Below are 18,969 nucleotides of genomic sequence, written 5' to 3' on the forward strand. Positions count from 1 at the left end.
GTCGCTTTTAATTTTGTGCTTGTATTTATTCCCCCATCTGCCGTAGGAGAGAGGTGATTCGCTTCCCATTCTCGAATTCCGTCTTCTTTTACCGGGAACGGTAAAAGACGAAGAATTATTAGCGTCTTCTTTTTGATCTCTTCGCTTTCGAGACAGCTCAGGAAGGCGAGGAGGTTGGTTGGTGACTCGCTCTTTTCTTCTTCTTTTTTCCCTTTTTTTTATTATTATAATTTCCCGGCACGAGGCTGCTCCATTTGGCGCCATTTTATATAACGGTATTAGCCATTCGGAGAGAGTTTTAAATGGCGGCGCTCCTTTTACTTAGTTATAGCCAGCCTCATGTGCTGGGATAGTGGGATGAGCTGTCACTTGGTAGGTTAAAAAAAAAAGATTAAAAAAATAATTACAATTAGACTCCATATAAACTATATATATATATATATATATATATATATATATATAATCTCATTTATTTATTTTAGCCATATTAAACTCCACAGTTACATAAAATCTCATTGATACTCCTTTATATTAGTCATCCATTTTATTTTTCTTTTTAAGGTCCAAGGATAGTGATATATTAAGTAGAAACCAAGTTACAATCAAGTTGTATATCTAACTACTAGTTTTAGATAGTTTGAAAAGGGGTGCTCATTTAAAGATCATTAAGGGAGAACAGTAGCTAAGGGAAACCAAAAGAAAGTTAAAATAGCACAAATAAATATATTTAGCGGTTTATGACCTAATATCATATTAGGTTGTTGTAAGGATTAGTGTATATATTCCTTAAACCTAATGGGTCATTTTATAGCATTGCTCATTTTTTGTTTCACTTTGGATAACCACCCAAATCATTTCTATTTATTTACCTACGATTTTCTATAAATAGTATCTTTATAAACATGACCAAGTTGCTCAAGGGGAAGCTCAAAGGTTGTTGATCTACGCCACCAATTCTATTTTAACTTACCATCATAGTTGGATGGAATAATAATTATGAGAAGAAGAAAGCTCACTTGAGAGGCAAATCTTATCACCAAACTAGCTTTTATGCACTATACTTGTATGCTTCTAATGAAAGCTTAAATTATTATTCGATGCTGTCCTCCAAAAAGTTTGATGGTACTTGGGAACCACAGACAATTTCATTGCATGGGGTGATATATTTTTTAATTTAGTTTAATGGCTCGGCGAGATAGTTTGGAATAATAGTTCGACGCTAAACACGGCTTGAAGCTTAGACAAGTCGACTTAGTACTTCTGTATTTACATAAGATTGACTTTTTACGCTGTCAATATTTAACTTTCAAACTCTGTGAATGATTTTAACATAGAATCTTTGTTATTAAGAGTTTCTAAGTGATTAAAAATTTTGTTAGAGTAGTTGATAATAAGATAATTTGAAGCTTAAGTTAGATTTGGTAGAACAAATAAGTAATTAATTGCTTCTTATAGATTGAGGTGCAATCTCTTCACAGAATCTTATCTTCGTCCTTCATGATATACCATAAAAAAAATTGAGTATAATTGTACTGGCATATTTTATACATTAGAGAAGACATAGTAGCATTTCAGTGAGTTTTTAAATAATGCTTAACTTTTTTTTTTCTTTGTTTATAAAAGAGCTGAGATCCATTTTAGTAATGAACTTAATGTGTGAACCATAATAGTATATAATTTTTCGATTTTTTTCATAAATAAAATTAAAATACTAAAATATACCTCAATACTGGGGTACTAATTTAAATAATTACCATTTAAGTGTACAAACATCAAAATATTTTTAAAATAATTTTAGAAAAATAAATACCTAGATGACAGTCTTATTGATAACAAAACTGAAGGAAAAAAAAAAAAAAAAAGTTTCCTTATCCAAATTGTCCTATAATTTTACATGGTTGAGATAAATGAAAAATAAAAAAAAATGTTGGAATATTCGATTAAGATCCATGGACCATATAAACAAAGGAGATGCTAGTGGAAGATAATAATGTACGTGAATGCCATAATCCTTCGTGGATCTAACCAGGCACATGGCGAGGGCCCAGGAATCAATGCCACTCAGTTTCCAACACGTCATGCGATACCAGAATGAGAGGGACATGTACCCAAGACTTGGGACTTAAAAAAGATTGAAAGAAAGGGTTTTAAATGGGGATAATTCGATGGGAAGTGGACAAAAATATAGCCTCCAATCTATCCCAGTTTCTAATTCTTTTTCTTTCTTTTTGGTTGATATATTGAACAAGTGAACCTAATTTGACGACTGAATCGGGTGACTTAATAAAAGAATGGGATTGGAATTTGGAAGTGGGGTTGTATTTAAAGGACGGCGGAGAAGAGTGGATGTCTTTCAAATGGTTGGAAGCTGCTGTCACTTTTCCCAACTCCCCGCGCTGCTTGATGCCCTACCAGAACGTGAGTCATGTGAAGCCTGTTCGCTTTCACGATAAGCTGAGGACTACTACTTGTGCTAGGTGGTCCTCGTCTAACTCTGTAATGCTTGAGGTTAAATTCTGAACTTAGTTAATTCATTTTTATTTTTATTTTTAAATTAAATTTAATTAGATATGAGGTCTTTAAACTCAAAGGAAATAAAATATTAGAGTGTAAACGTGATTTGATATAAAAAAGATAAAATTTATTTAGTTACTAAACTAGTTTAAGAATACTCAAAGTAAACAAGATCATTATATTTGTCACATTCTATTTTTACATGGGTCTCTTTTTAGTTGATATATTAACCTCCTCAATTATGTAAAACCTTCCAAATTCTCAATCATTAATTGGTCATGTTACGTGTTTAGCTATGTGGCCAACTTTATTGATTGTTCTTCTTTTTTTTTAAATTACCTTCATTTTAGTTCTTTTTATAAAAGGAGGAGGAGTAGGTTTACATATATGCAAAACAGAGGAGGTTTTTGTTTTCCGTAATATGTCTAAGATATAGGTTGTCATTTCTAAAAAGCCCAGCTATGAAAGAACCTTCCTCTCTCTGGGATAGTACCATCATGGGCAAGGGAGCTTTGGCATCAACTTCGCTTTAGTTTTGTCCACAAAACAGCTCCAACTATTTCGAGTACAATAATTACCATCAACAAGTTGTTCATGGGATATGCAGACTAGCTCTGGTTGCAAAACAAGCCACGCTGCACCATGAACAAATAAGATAAGCCTGCTCAACTCCTAATCATTTGAGGACATCTTGTATTGATATTTTTGGTTTGTTATAGACCCTTCATTGATATAATAAATGGCTGTCATCCATGCATCAAAATTTCAAAACAACTAGAGCTTATATAGTTCGATCAGACTACAACCGCGAATGGGATTGGATTGCTTGCAATCACTTGACAAGTCAAATAGAAAGAACTCCTAAGAATGAAACTATTCAAGGTCAATATTTCACAGTGGTCACTGAATTGTTAGCAAACATGAGTTGGTGGGGAAGATCAATGCTTCTACAACATGTCCGCCAACTGTCGGTAGATATTCTCTCTTATCGTATCTCTGTTTCCTGTATTTAACGTGAACAGAGCAGCTCCAGGATGGTTCCTCAATCTCGCTACTGCATAGCACGAAACACATCGATTTCAGACAGTGGTAAAGCAAAGAATTTTTGTTAGGGGAGCTAAAATAATCAAGCACTATTAGGATTTGAAGACAAAAAAATCAACATATTCATCTACCTCTGGAAGCTTATAACTGGCCTTAGTTTGAAAAATGAAAAAACTATAAATAGCACAGAAATAAAGGAATGACTTTCAAACTCGTAATAAATTATTAAGCAACTTTTTTCCTTTCTCCTCTTCAAGAATACACAGTTAACAAAAGAAGAGGGAAATCCATGGAGGAACATTATTCTTTAATTCCTCCTATGTAGATAGCATATCAAAGGTAAATTTCAGGTTTCTCTTAACTCAGGTTCAGGGAAGACATGCTTAATCTTAACATTCCATATAGCAAAATGTGAAGCCTGTGTTGCAATGGTAAAAGTAGTACAGCGACTTCAGGTCTTGGGAAGAAGAAAGGAAAATATAAGCATGTTGATGTCATGTCAATATGTGATAACTAAAGATGAGAATCATGTATATGTGCAACTAAATTGATCTAAAATTAAATTATCTTGAAAGTTTCTGCCTCAAGTGATTCACTTATATTTGGCATGAGGGGCAAGAATACCCAAGCTCATCACATTTCATGACTGCTTACCATAAGATGATAAAGGTCGACACAAACAAAACCATCCTACAAATGGAACCTAAGCAGCCACAAACAAGATGTGAACAGTCCCTATAATCTAATCCAAAATTCTTAGCAGCAAAGAAAGACAAAAGAACTACCGTGAAGTTTTGATACTGCTTTCTCCTGTTCCTTATTTTCTTTACTTTTTCTGCTGCGGGGGGGTTAGAGGCATGACGCAGAGCTATGTTGATATAACGACTGAGAAGTTTGTTAACATGAACCAACCATATCTCGAGCAATCAAGATTATGGAGGACAGCATATCGCAATTCACAAGCAGAAGCTTTCATCGGATAATAAAATAAATAGAAAGTTCTGATTGGTGGCAAGAACATAGAGGTATAGAGCTGAGATGTAACAGTTGTGGACATTCACAATGGTGATGATGTACAAAAGATAAGAAATATCAACCAGCATAACACAATAACTAGGAGTCCATCCGTGATTAAGCATAGACTTTTCATCAAGTTACTAAATGAGGAAAAGAGAGTACCCCCAGGGATGTCCCGTCCAAATTTCGGTATAGGTATGGATGCCAGAATAGGAATGTCGGATTCAAGAACTTTCAGAACAGCGGGGAAAAATGCTGAACTGAAGAACTCCATTTTACCCACTTCATCAATGACAAAGAGATCCGTGTCCTCTTTTACCTGATATTACAACATGTAATTTGCAGTTGATCAGCTTCTCTAACCATCAATATGGTTTCCAGCATCCCATGCTGGTCACGGTGAACCACAGTGGAGCAATAGGGTTCTATTTGATCAAGGTGCATCCTGATACACATTGTTCGGAAATACTATGCAAAGATCTTATGAGCAAGAAGTATCCCAGTAAAGGCATTACTCGGCTTCTGGTATACTTGAGTAATTTAAACCTAGGAAACACTGCTTACCTGCAACTCAGGCAATGCCAGTGATTCAAATGATGCCACATCTACTTTGTACTTTCCGACGGTAGGCCATCTGAGAGACTCTGTGCTACAATTTAAAGAATAAATAAGTTAATTCCAAGGGAGAAATTCAGCTCTTTGTGACAAAGAAAAGATACAAAGTATCTAGAAGGACTTACTGCAAAAGGCACAAAGATGGATAAAAATCGCGTATGAAGCACTAGCAACATCATATAAAGAATATTCAACAGTTAAGAGAGCTCATTGTGGTGCATAATTTCAATCCATCTATACCTTTTTTAGACTACTATTTGATTCAGTTTAGGCTTACTGTTTAACACTCTAATTCTAGCCTACCAAAAATAACTTAACTTTTTATTTTTTGCTTCATTTTTTGAAATTAGAAAGTCACTACACTGAAATCAGGCGTTCCATTGAACTCCACTCAAACACACTCTAAACCGAATTGAAATTCTAATGCCTATCAGTACTATGTTGCTTGAGGGAAATACCAAAGATAACCTTTATCATCTTTAAATCTAGTCTACATGGCATGGGCAGACACGAAGTCAATATATACTAACTTGTATTTCTCCAAGGATCAACATGACAATAGTCAATTAAACGTACCGAGATGAGATTTTACTATAAAGGACTAGATTAAGGCCCAGCTAAGAATGATGTTTAGCAAAGATCTAACTGGATTCAAGTTGGGTGGGCAAAGATACGTTCTTTTCCAAGAAGAGATGTCATACATTTGAGGAAACCTCAGTTCGTATCAGCCATTAAATCAGTAATACAATCGCAGGATCAGAAAGATAAGAAGAAGAAGAAAGAAGAGACCTTGAAACTTTGGAGGAGGCCAGGGGACAACGTCGACCGTCCATAGTGACGACCTCGAAGCCAACCCTCTCGGAACCCTCTCTAACCTCCCCTACCACGCCATGAGAGAGAGAGGCAGAGAGAGAGAAAGTACGAAAGGTAAGTTTAGGGCAAATAAAAAAGAAAGAGAAGAGGAGAGCAAGTGAGAGATAAAGAGAAGTACGGGTGTAGAATCCATGGATATTGAGGTGAGGGTGCGAAGCCCTCAAGCTTTCCAAAACTCGCATCACCAGCGTCGTCTTCCCCACTCCCTATCCCATTTCCGCAACATAGATATCGTTCAGAAATGCACATCTCTTCCTTGTTGTACCAGTAAAAGTAGGGTTTTGATCAGAAGAAAGAGAGAGAGATGGGAAGCTTACTTACCGGGGGACCCGTGACGAGGAAGCATCTGCTTGGAGAGGCGGCCATGGCGTGGATTTTTTGGGTCTCGGATCCGTGGATCGATGCTTTCTTTTTCTTTTCTCTCCAAACCTTAATTATAATTATTAGTTAACTATTAAAAAAATATCATGATTATGTAAATAACACTCAAACAGCACTCTCTCGAGAGTGCGCTTAACTGTGGTTTATGTACGTTTTCTAATCTCAAACAAAAAAAACTTGTGATAAAATTATTACACCCCCATTCTTACATATATATGCATAAATAGTTTATTCATGCTTCAGACTTATACACCAACTAAATAAAATACACAAAAGATGAGTAAAAATCAAGCTACACGAGAGTTCAACAATATCTATGAACAGTATCATGTAAATTTTTTTACAATTTAAATATATTTAATTTATTTATTAATAATAGATTGATTGCACTTTATTAAAAGTAAAATATACATAAATTATGAACAGAATATAATCACTCAATTTTATATGCTAAATTAAAAAGTATAAGCAGTCAGTGTCACACAAGAAACTGAAGATATCAGTTAACTTAGCTAAATGCTTCCAAACATTTCACAGTACAAAAGCATTTGGACCACCTATAAACCAACTCACGTTTGCCCTGTGCCAATATTTGTATGTATCAAGGGAACGGCTTAACATATAACAAAGCGTAAAGATCTGGGAATAGACTAACTAGCACTTTGAAGAGAGAAATCTAGTGAGTTTATCAGTACGAGAAGTATTTCACTTCAAACAACCAATCTAACGTACATAGCGACTTGGTGAAATGTTAAAAAAATGAGTGAATCACACACGACATATAATGTCAAACTTGGAATACCAGTAGTTACTATCATCAAATTTTATTGTTAGCTAATGAAGACAAACCTGTCAAAATCCACAGTCCACACTACAGCATATCAAAAGCTTCCATCTACCTCAAATTCAATGCATGCGTACAAAATGTCAAAAGGTCAACATGTCTAGATCAATAACCAACTGCTAAATTACTTGGTGCTCTTGAAAAGTCTAGGCATAAAGTGCACAAATCAGAAAGCACATAAACATTACAAGGTAAATAGATTCAACAGCTACAACAACATAGCTTAACCAATAAGTAGAGTTAAAAAGTCTATTCTAGAATGAATAACTCGCGATTTCAGTCCAACATAAGGTGGAGTAACAAAATTTTCACATTTTCCACATCCAAAAGAGAGAGAGAGAGAGAGGCAGAGAAGTAAATAGAACAGGATAAACTGCAGCAGACGACAATGGCATCCCATCAGAGGCCTCTGATCAGCATTAAGCAAACAAAAGAACATAAGTCTTACATGAGGGGTACTAGCACTTAAATTACACAGCTTTTTTCTACATCAGCTAAAGGGGTAAAAAAACAAAAAGAAACAAAGGACTCTACTTGTACTTTGTCATTTCTCCAAGTCTATCCCTCCTTTCAGAAGAACAAAAGAGACTACTAAACTAAAGTGCTCTAAGCCCCCCACTTGTTACACCTAGATTGCCAGTTCCTATTTACTCTTCATCATCCTCTTCCTGCAAGCGCAAAAGATCAAACCAAATTTTAGGAATAAATCTATGAAAAATATACTTGCTTAGACTAACAAATTAGGACTTGAGCATAGAGAAGCAAGTGTTCACCTCTGCACCACCTTCTTCTTCCTCGTCCTCGACCTCGGACTTGGACTTGTCAGATCCTTCCTCCTCCTCTTCTTCAGCACTAGCATTCTCTCCGCCACCGCCCTCGGCCTAATTTCCGACAACAAGGATATAATGATTGATTGACCAGCACAAATCACATGGCAATCCTTAGCAATTGCATTACCTTTTTATTGTATGCAGCCATGCTTTTCTCATAGTCAGACTTGCGCTTGGCTGCCTTTGCTTGGTAAGGAGCCTTATCCTGTGATTTTGGATAAAGGAGTATTAGGAATTTTAACATATGACATAACAGTAAATTTCCATAGCGGAAAAAACTACTCACAGCCTCGGACATCGTTTTCCACTTGGCCCCACCGGCTTTGCTAACCTAATTTAAGATAATGAGAACTATAAGCATAAAAAGGCGTCATCTTTGATAAGGAAAGAGAACCCCACAAAAAAAAAAAGTGAGGAGAAGATATAGCTGCTTACAACGGAGACGAGCTTGTTGTTAGGATTCTTTTCCTGGAATTGCTTCCTGAACTCCTCCCTTCGCATAAAACAACAGAAAACTTAGCAAAACTACTCAGTTAAAATTTGTAATCGCAAAATAGACCCCCAAAAAGAAGAGAATAGATAGAAATTCCGGGCTTACATGAAGACGAAGAAGGCGCTCGGAGGCCTCTTGGGCTTGTTAGGATCCTTGCCGAGATTCTTCTCTCTCTTCGACGGCTTCTTCCCGACCGCACCAGCGGCCTTCCGCTTCACAGAGAGCCTTCAAGGAACCAAAAGCGGTCAAATCTTAAAACCGCTAGATCTAAAAAACATACAGACCTAGAAAATCAAACAAGAGAACAAACTCACTTGGTATCATCCTTCTTCGACGTTCCCGCCTTAGATTTGTCCCCTTTCATCGCGTAAACTGTAAGAGAACACCAATCTACGTGAGAATAAAGTGGAGATCGAAGAGAAATCGATAGAATACCGGAAAAATAGAGGGGTACATACCTCGGAGTTCGGGTTAGGGTTAGGGTTAGGGTTTGGAACAGAGAGCGATAGGAAAGGCAAAGTATAGCGAGAGAAACAGAGAGAGAGAGAGAGAAACAAGGGCGGTGTAAGGAGATACGCAATTACGGATACGAGTTTGGTAGTCACTATTCGCCACATGGAAGGAAACGATATTTTGGGAGGGATACGATAAAAAATAAATATATAATAGTGCCACGTTGGCGATCCGTGAGATCTGCTCTTATTCGCTCCTCTTTACGATTCCTAGTTCCGGTTGTTAACCCCTCATTGACGAATATATACAAATATTTTTGTATATAAATATTTCTAATAAAAATATTTTTGTATATTCATAATATACAAAAATATTCATACACAAATAAATATTCATATAAAATTTTTTCTAATAATTTTGTAGGATACCTCCAGTATACACCTTTATTATTTTTTTTAAATACATATTGATCATTTAAACTCTAAAAACCGTTTATATCCTCCGATAGTACTAACAGAAAATATTAAATAATTATTTCATTCCTAATTTTATGTATTTATAATCTTGTTTGAGTAAAAGAAAAGATAGACAAATGGAAGGAGAGAAGAGATAAGTGAGAACAATTGTAGAAAAAACTTAGTAAGAAAACACAGAGAAAAGATAAATTTTATCAAATTATAATTAAGCTTATCGTATGAAATAATTTAAATAATCTAATTTAGCATAGGAAAAAAAGATAAGCCGTGGTCGGCGAGCATGCATTTAATTTGAGAAACAGCATGAGATTAAAAAGTAAATTAAAAAAAAAATCCCGATTCATATTCTGTGGGCAGCAATGTTTGCGCTGTTTGTGTTATAACCAGAGGAGACATCAGGTTCTGAGCACAAAAAATCCTCAACTTCTCTTGTTGTTTGTTTTGTCTTTGCTTCATTACATAACAAGAATCACACCTTTTGGTGCAGAAACAGGATATATATAATAAGCTGTGGCTTTGTACGTTGAGTTTTTGACACAGCTGCGAATATCTTCTGCTATCAATGTTGAACTCTAGAGAGAAGAAAGCCATCTCTTCTTTGGCGTAGAATTAAAACCTCACTATCTCTTCGACTGGATTGGCTTTCTGAACTCATGAAAAAGATGGTTCTTATTTACGTAGCAAAAGCATCCAGGTTGTATGTATGCAAACCTCATTTTGCATGCTGTGAGAAAAATCGAGCTCAGTGCCCAACATTCTCCTGGGACAAAGCTGGTTGGTTGTATGCTGCTAGCTGCCGAGGCTGCCACAGCTTCTAACTGTGAGAAATGCTTAACTTTTCAAGTGGCTTCAATGCTGTTTCTTCTTATAAGGACAAACAGTATCAAAGCCTTAATCCCAGTAACAAGTATATAATTGGATATGAGATGAGACTCATGTCGTTAGAAAAATGATTGACATTTGTGAACACAAACCACAGTTTTTACCTTCCGGAGTAAATTAGTAACTGTTCCACGTCACTTATTACTTGACACGTCGGAAGCCACCGGAAAAAAAAAAAAACGAATATATCCAACCGACGAAGCACTAGATTGTTTCACACATAACTTGCCTACCAATTTGGCAGTTTGGACTTTGGACTAAGTATAGCTCCCAAGAGTCGACATCACAACTCTGCTAGAGCACGTGACTCTCGCAGAAAAATACACCACGAGGTCCCATGCCTCGTGACAAATTGCACACCGAATACGTACCACCTCCTTCTTATATGCATAAAATTACTACTTGATTATTTTAATTCTTTGTGCCAATTCGTTCCCTATATTTATGACTCACCGTTCTATTTGTCATACAAATAGTAATTTGTTATATTTATTATAACATAGTATGTTTGGCGCTCAATTAAAAGAGTATATTAATCAAGACAGAAACTCTAATGGATGCAAACTGGCTCGCCGAGATTTCCGGTCAAAAATATACAATCTAAAGGAAATAGTGCGCTTGAAACATACACGACCACATCGTCTTCTAGATTCGGACAAAATTATTTTGTTAATATATTCAAATCGACGTACGTAGACTATCCTCGACCAAATCTAATATTTAATTTGCTTAAGAATGAAATTATTTATGCGATTGAGACTTGGCCTTCGACTTTTCATGAGTGGGCAAACTTTGTCAAGATTCTTTGACCAAATGAACGTTCGTATTAATTAATACGAAATAATTTTTTCCTCTCTAGATCAGCTATTTTTAACGCATAAATGCAAAATTATATATATATATATATATATATAGCATTACTTTTTTTTTCCCCTCAATTTTTAAGAATAAAACTTATATAAGTATATTCCTTTGTTTGGTAAGCCTACCAACACACTAAAGCTCATAAATAATATTGATGCCAAGATGTAATGATCTCATCCAACCAAAGTTTCCTCTCTCTTAATTGCTTCCACTGGCATCCACCATCTCCTTCCCCAATCCCTTTATCCTCCTCCATCCAATTCCACACCTATCCCCAGTCCCCTCCCCTATTCTGGTCCTTATTCACATTCTTTTATCTATTCGTGCTCTAATATGCATGCTATGGAGGTCTCCTGGATCTATCTCGTTGCGTTCCTATCTAATAGACAGACATATAGTAGGAAATAGTTAAGGGGGGTTTATGTGAAAAATAGTAGGATGTTTTTATAATTATGAAAAAGAAGGGTTGTATTAAGAAATAGTGAAAAGAAAGGTGCAAACTGTAATAAACGTATAGCACAGGGTGTTGGATGAAAAAGGAAGAGCTAAAATGGAAAAGCTTTATTCGTTTCCTTTCGAATAAGAGGCGAGGGGATGGTTGGGACCCTCTTTCGATACTACATTTACATCATCGCATTGACTTGGGGCCGGAGATAGAAAGAGAGATTGATGAGATGGAAACCTTTTCATCTATGGAAAGAGAAAGGGACGCACACTGCACTGGCCACTGCGCAGAGGAAATTTGCCCGCGGTTTTCTCTCTCCTCTTCCGCATCCTCCTCATCCTCTCCCTTCTTTGTCTTCTCTTTCCCTCTCCTCCCACCTCGCGGGAAAGGAAAGTGATAAGCTTTCTACAGAGAGAGAGGGGAGAGAGAGGGTGAGCGAAAAGTTCGCTTTCTAGAGACTGCAAGGTCCGGTTTTTAATGAAGTGAGAGAGAAAAGGGTGAAGGTAGAGAGAGAAAGTTCCCAGCTTTCTATTTTCCCAACTCTGTGTTACGCGAGGAACTCTGTGTTACGCGAGGAACTCCGCGTTTGCCTATAAAGGAGGGGGAATCGCGTTCTCCAAATACTTTTACTTCTCCCATCTTTATCCCCTCCTCTCGGGTCCGAATTCTTGCTGATTTCTTAACAAAATCTAGTCTTTTTGTTTGCTTTTAAATTGGGTTTTTTATATTGCAAGGTCTGGGTATCAGTATATTCTCCTTTCACGGGGTTTGGGGTGGATCTGGTTTGGTCTTAGATTTATCTGATTTCTGTGTTCTGTAGCCTTTGAAGTGTTTCTTTAACCATAAGAGAGAGAGGAGAGAGGAAAAAAAAAACTCTGTCAGGCTTGGGTAAGGGTTGAGATTTCTTGGCAAAGAGAGTGAGTGTGGGCAATGTGGGTAGGTCAGGATAGGAGGAGGAGATTCTAGTTCTTTGATTTGGGTCTTGCGTTTGGATTTGAAGATTTGTGGGAGATGGGTTGCTTTTCTTGTTTTAGCCCTCGGCCGAGGGAGACGAGCAATAGGATCGAGGATAGCGCCGGTGCACGATCGAATTCTCAGTTCCTCGTCGAATCTTCAGGTGGATACTTTGGATATATACATTTTTTAATCTTATTTAAGTTCGATTCGGTTCTTACGTTATTGAGAAGCTCCTTTCTAACTACTTGTTTGAGTTTTGGTTGGGATGTTTGGCAGCGGTGGAGAGAAAGGTGCCATCTTTTACAGTTGAAAGGAATAGCGGAGCCCGGAGCTTTACCTTTCGCGATCTTGCCGTCGCTACCCAGAATTTTAAAGACACTAATTTGATCGGAGAGGGGGGTTTTGGTAGGGTCTTCAAAGGAAGGCTTGATTCAGGACAAGTGAGTTTTTGTTTTTGTTTTTGGCTTCTCGTTGATCCACTCTGTTACTAGCGTCTTGGTTGGAAGATGTATGCATCAAAATGGGGTTTTAATGAACAGGTGGTGGCAGTCAAACAGCTCAATCGGGATGGTCTCCAGGGAAGCAAGGAATTTCTTGTGGAGATTCTCATGCTGATCATGTTGAGGCATTCTAATCTTGTTAGCTTAATTGGGTACTGTGCTGAGGGAGACGAAAGGCTTTTAGTTTATGAGTACATGCCACAGGGCAGCTTGGAAGATCATTTATTTAGTAAGTCATTCTAACTCTGGGAACTCTAGAATAGTAAGCTTTGATCTAGCATTATGTTAGATTAGATCTTTGTTTGATCAGTTGTTGGAAGTGATGGGAGATGCTATTGCTGCTGGTTTCCTGTAAAGGGTAGGATTTTCTCTTTCAATTTTTGCGCACCATTTTGCGCGATACAAACTTGTGAATGTTCAAGTGTGTTAATTCAGTAGTAAAACTGGTATTCTTCAAACTTCTTGTGAATTTTATCTGTACAGGTATTTTTTAGTTTGGAAGTTTTTAAGTTTTCTATATTAACGTTTTGTCAGGTGAATGATATATCATAGAAGGACAACGAGGTCACAGAAATTGGAAGTCAGTTATATTGTGATGTTTAGCTTTTAAAAGTGGATATTAGGAAGTTGTTGATCATTGTTTCTTACAATAACCTTTGATCGAATGCTTGTAAGACCTCTCCCAAATAGTTGTTGGCCTCTGTCTCATACATAAGCCTATTTTTAAATTCCCTATTGGCTGGTTTTTACATAATTCTTTGAACTATTATGTTAAATGTGATCGCTTGTATTGAATTTTGGAAACTGCTTATCTGTTTAAGGGCTTTTGGACATCTCAATTTCAATTCTTAGTTTTGGTACACTGTCTGGAAATTCTGACAATCCATTCAGATCCAGTGTCAATATTACACTTGCTTCAGTTTCTGCTAATGACTGCCTTAAAGTTGATTCTTTTTTTTTTTTTTTTAACTTTTTGTTATTTTGTTTTCTTTGTTATGGGTTCAAACTGTTTTCCTCAAATCTGATTGTTGTCTAGTGTTAATGCTCCAAGTACAAAGTCCTACAACTTGATCTGCTATAACATGCTGAAAGCCAGCATAATACCTGCGGATAATCCATGGTCAGGAATATTACTTAGCAGCCACTCCCTCCACACTCCACACCCTCTTCTCATTCTCCTCTTCCACAACACATTCTGTCCCCACTCAATATGTCGTTCCTGCTCCTTTTGCATTTGCAAACTGCATCTTAGCTTTTCTGCTGGCAGATTGTCATGCCAAGAAACTGTGGGGAGTGTAAATGTCCTCTTATAATATTTTGCATTTATGGAAAAACCATGCTCTGTATCTGTTCAAACAGATTTAGTTCTTTTCTGCCATCAACTTCCTAGAACATTTTAGCTTCCGTACAGATTCTTTCAATACTAGGAAGGTACCAATTTGCTTCCATAAGATTCTTTCGATAGTCGGAAGGCACCACAAATTTGCTTCATTCTTTGAAGCCTATCTCTCAGATCTGCTTTCTTCTGAAGTTCTGCTATCAGCTTTGTTCTATCCAGTTGATGTGGTGTGATTTGAGCTCTGATGGTCCAATTCACTCTAAAGGGAGTAGTCCATATCTGAAATGTTACAAACAAGTAATAAAGAGTAACATGTAAGTGATTAGCTTTTGCTTTGCATAAGAGTTAACTCCTACACCGTAGCAGTTCTCTCTTCTACGGAGACTTTGAACCCAAATTAAGCCAATGTTACTTAAACAGAATTTTAATCCATAAAAATTCCTCCACTAATTTTCTTTTTAATGAGAAAAAGGAAGGACATATGGGCATCAGCAATTTGCTCAAAGAATGCGATGATTAGGGGTTAATAGAAGGAAGTAGCACCATTGTTCTCAGTTTCTTTTGCTTTCCTTTCTATTCTTTCTTTCCTACTTTCTTTTCTTCTTTTCTTGTCCTAGAAGGAGAGGGAGTCCAATTTGTCAAGTAGGAAGAAAGATCTCTATGTTTTTGCTTCCAAGAGAAGATGTCATATCCTGCTGCTCAACTTTGATGCTCTCTCCACCTTGTTGGAAATATGTCCATTAGTCAAAAGAAACCTGATTGAATGCAGCTAACATGCTGAGTTGAGAGAAAAATGGGCTTGAAGTGACTTACAAGTGAGATATTATATATGATCCAAGAAAGCACATACTCACTGGATGCTTTTACTCAAGCACAAGGACAAAAACCTTATGATTCTTCTGCCTAATCTTTTGTTTATATATTTAGCAAGTCTTCCTGCCGATATCCTCTATTTGCTAAAGGTCTTTGTTTCAATATTTACTTCCTAACACCATTTCAGAAAGTAGGGTAATAAGATATTTAGCTGTATCTGAACCAAAGTAGCATAGTGGCGATGAAGATAACTAGGAATATGATCAATAAGGATATAAAATTGAATGAACATTTCCAATCGTGTTTGAGGAAACCACAAAAAGGGCTTAAATATACTTTTAGGCCTTGTTTGGTTTGAGGTTAAGCCCCGAATTCGATTAGTTAGTCTCATTTTCTAGTCTTAATATTTTAGAGAGTAAACTTGATTAGATATGATAAAATTAAAAAAATATTTGATTACTGAATCAGTTTAGGGGTCCCTAAACCAGTTCAGGAGGAGTTCCTAAACTGAAAGCAAACAAGGCCTTAAAGGTCAAGAAATAGGAAGACAAGGAAATTTTCGGAAGATCACTAAGGATAGCTGAAATAGGAAAAGAACCATGTTAGCCCTTATTAGGAAAGTACGCTTATGAAATTAACGGTTGTGATTTGAGTAACATAAGCATTTCTTTCTTTCCGAATTAAGAACATAAACCCACTGAACAGTTGAACGGGAAAGTGACTGCTTAAATAGTTCATCGAATCAGACTTAATGTAAGAGAGAATTAACATACAAACTTGTCGACAAAAGAATTTGGCTTATGCGTGACATAATTACTTGCTGATCATGCTTTTTATATCTTTATGACTTGCATTATGAAAAATTTATGACAATAGACCTTGTTTTAGTGAAAATGAACTAATAAAAGAGCTCTTAGGTAGTGTTCCCAGCAGTGGCTTTAACCACAACACGGTGCTATTCACCACAGAGGTTCATAGTTTTGCTTGAGACGGAAGCTTCACCATCATTGCTCTAAGCCTAGTAACATGAGTTATTGAATGCTTGATCTTGTTTAATTTGTCGTACTATACTTTTGTTGACCATGTAACTTGCTTTAACTAATAGTTGTACTATTCTTATTAACAGGTCGAATTAATTACTTGCACTTTGCGATGAATGCTATATTCCACAAGTATTTCTGTTTTATGCTCTGGATGATTTTATGTGGATTTAAAATTTGTTGTAGAGGATCATAATCATTGGTTTGTGGGCATGCAAACTATGTGGTTCTTGCACTTCATTTATATATGGAGCATGCCACCTTTCAATCTTTTAGTTTTTATACGCTCCCTTGTCTTTTTTTGTTGATTGGGAAAAAAATTCTTGTAAATAGATTTTTCTCCCGACAAACAACCACTCGACTGGAATACTCGGATGAAAATCGCTGTTGGTGTTGCAAAGGGACTTACATATTTGCATGATGTTGCAAACCCACCTGTGATTTACCGCGATATGAAGGCTGCAAATGTTTTGTTAGATAATGACTTCAACCCCAAGCTTTCTGATTTTGGACTTGCTAAACTTGCACCCGTGGGCGACAGAACACATGTTTCCACGAGGGTGATGGGAACTTATGGCTACTGTGCTCCTGATTATGTTTTGAGTGGTAAGCTGACCCTGAAGTCTGATATATATAGTTTCGGTGTGCTTTTGCTGGAGATAATCACTGGGCGGAGGATATTTGACTCATCAAAGACTGGAGGGGAGCAGAATCTGTTGACATGGGTAAGCATCTGTATATGTCAAACTTTTGCCCCTTTCTCATTGCTGGGGGCTGTTGTCATGCTAAACTCTTTCTAAATTTAAATGTCATTTAGTTCTCTGCTTTTGTCTTTTCATCTCACTTTTACTCCCATGCTGAATTGTCTGAATTTTTGGAGTTTATAGTGCATATAAATTCAGTTGCCTAGAAATCTAACTGAGTGCGATAAAAGGTGTTCCCTATTAGCAGTTGCGGCATACAGTGGCCTGTTTAGATTATCTGTAAAGCATAAAGTAGGCACCGTAGAATATCCGAGAAAAAATTGCATAACATTTCAACATGCTGGTTTTGTCAGCATAGAGTAACTATAGACTGGATATAATTGGTAAATTTTTTAAGGGGATTAATGTGGTCACTGTTAAGTGGATATGCAAATGCCATAGCTTGTATGAATTTAGGACGTTATTCTGGTTATTTAGTGGCATGAAAAAGGTAAGTTATTTATGAATATTCAGACAGGCAAATTATTCAATGATGTCTTTTACATGTATAGATACTTCTAATTTTGGTCTGTGTTTTTTGTGCATTGCAGTCGCGTCCTTACCTTAATGATAGAAGGAAGTATACACAACTGGCTGATCCAGTCTTGCAAGGCCGTTACCCGCCACGTGCTTTCCACCAATTGGTCGTCGTCACCTCAATGTGTCTCCAGGAGCAGGCCCATGTCCGCCCCATTGTAGGAGATGTTGTCGTCGCCCTCAATCACGTGGCATCTCAGCCCTACATCCCTGAGCCCACTTCCAGCTTTATGAACTCCCCTTCGCAATCAGCCTCACCGCAGTCAGCCAGTACACCATCCAGAAGACGCAACGGTCGAAAAGGTGCTCCATATATTTAAGACTGTTTACTCTCTTAATTCTGAAATAACCAACATGCCTGCTGAGTTAATCAGCATGAGCTAGGAGGTGAGAAATCTTATATATGACTTTGTAGTGTTGTAGCTTTCTGCAGCCAGTAGTTAGCTAAGAGAAGAAGAAGAAAAAAAAAGGATTAGATGTAGCGTTGCAGCATCACAGATAAACTAGCAGCCATTTTTACCTGTTCATGCTGACCGATAAGGATGTTAAGCTTTCTTTCAGTCTTCCAGTCTTGTGTACATATTTTGTTATGATATGTCATTTGCCCCATGTTTGGGTAAAGTCCTTGAAGCAATGTTGCATAATTGCAGAAATCTAAACAGCATGATATTGTTCTTGTATGTTCTATTCATAGCTACTATTCCTGATCAGTTGAAGTAATCAGAGGCTTCTCAATATGCTCTACTGATCAGTTTTAGGATACTAAACCATCATGTTGTTGTTATGGAGGGTAAAATAGTTGAAGGCTTACAGCCAAATGAGTCTTAATTTGAAATCGTAGTAGCAACCCAAGCATAAATTCTTTTTATATACTTTGGTTAACATCCATTGAGCTGTATATGGAACTTGACAGGATCAAAATGGGGGCAAACGTTTGGCACATTTGGAAGCCAAAGACTTTGTCAAGAGTAGAGACAACCGCGTAGGATTAGAACTAGCAAATAGCAATGCCTCGGCTTTTGCTACTTTGACGTGGTTTGAGAGAAAACCAGGGTCGCTTTGATTAATTCCAAAGCCACTTGACTCGGCTTTCATTTTCAAATATTATAAGGCTGTTTGTTAAAAGTGCTAATTAATTCCAAACCCAGGATTAGCTGACGTCTTCATAGTTAGTTAAAACTGCTAATATTATATGAAATATTTTCTGGATTCGAATCTCTCATGTATTGGTTTGATTGTGGCACTAATATATTTCCACTTCTCTTTCTGAACTCTTTTTTTTTTTTTTTCTTTTTCTTTTTTTACGTGG

The 18,969-nt window shown here is 36.8% G+C and overlaps 3 protein-coding genes across 8 annotated transcripts; 1 reads left to right on the forward strand and 2 right to left on the reverse strand.

Annotated features, from left to right (window-relative positions):
- Positions 1-3,247: 3,247 nt before the first annotated feature.
- Positions 3,248-6,628, reverse strand: LOC140793935 (uncharacterized). 5 transcript variants are annotated; one of them, XR_012110033.1, is made up of 6 exons: positions 6,385-6,628; positions 6,182-6,269; positions 5,980-6,070; positions 5,140-5,224; positions 4,344-4,894; positions 3,248-3,568 (listed from the first exon to the last, which is right to left on the reverse strand). XR_012110033.1 is itself a non-coding variant. In XM_073145717.1 (6 exons), the coding sequence occupies exons 2-6, from the start codon at positions 6,194-6,196 to the stop codon at positions 3,462-3,464; spliced, it is 450 nt and encodes a 149-aa protein (XP_073001818.1). In that variant the 5' UTR covers positions 6,197-6,269; positions 6,385-6,558; the 3' UTR covers positions 3,248-3,461. The 5 variants fall into 5 exon arrangements, 2 of the variants coding, with proteins under 2 accessions (XP_073001818.1, XP_073001817.1); XR_012110034.1 differs by having other exon boundaries at positions 5,140-5,219; positions 6,385-6,558; XR_012110035.1 differs by having other exon boundaries at positions 4,738-5,043; positions 6,385-6,533.
- A 1,041-nt stretch (positions 6,629-7,669) lies between these two features.
- On the reverse strand, positions 7,670-9,216 carry LOC140793605 (HMG1/2-like protein). Of its 2 annotated transcripts, none has more exons than XM_073145173.1 (8): positions 9,070-9,216; positions 8,926-8,983; positions 8,717-8,836; positions 8,554-8,611; positions 8,405-8,449; positions 8,246-8,323; positions 8,062-8,169; positions 7,670-7,956 (listed from the first exon to the last, which is right to left on the reverse strand). In XM_073145173.1, exons 2-8 carry the CDS (start codon positions 8,973-8,975, stop codon positions 7,936-7,938), a joined length of 480 nt encoding a protein of 159 aa, XP_073001274.1. In that variant the 5' UTR covers positions 8,976-8,983; positions 9,070-9,216; the 3' UTR covers positions 7,670-7,935. The 2 variants fall into 2 exon arrangements, with proteins under 2 accessions (XP_073001274.1, XP_073001275.1); XM_073145174.1 differs by having other exon boundaries at positions 8,926-9,001; positions 9,070-9,175.
- Positions 9,217-11,974: 2,758 nt separating this feature from the next.
- On the forward strand, positions 11,975-18,727 carry LOC140794183 (probable serine/threonine-protein kinase PBL21). The gene is made up of 6 exons (XM_073146098.1): positions 11,975-12,848; positions 12,965-13,128; positions 13,228-13,417; positions 16,714-17,105; positions 17,675-17,963; positions 18,574-18,727. Exons 1-6 carry the CDS (start codon positions 12,743-12,745, stop codon positions 18,630-18,632), a joined length of 1,200 nt encoding a protein of 399 aa, XP_073002199.1. The 5' UTR covers positions 11,975-12,742; the 3' UTR covers positions 18,633-18,727.
- The last annotated feature ends 242 nt before the right edge of the window (positions 18,728-18,969 follow it).

Source organism: Typha latifolia, chromosome 8 (genome assembly GCF_019914945.1).
Source record: "Typha latifolia isolate L0001 chromosome 8, TyphaL0001v2, whole genome shotgun sequence".
NCBI lineage: Eukaryota > Viridiplantae > Streptophyta > Magnoliopsida > Poales > Typhaceae > Typha > Typha latifolia.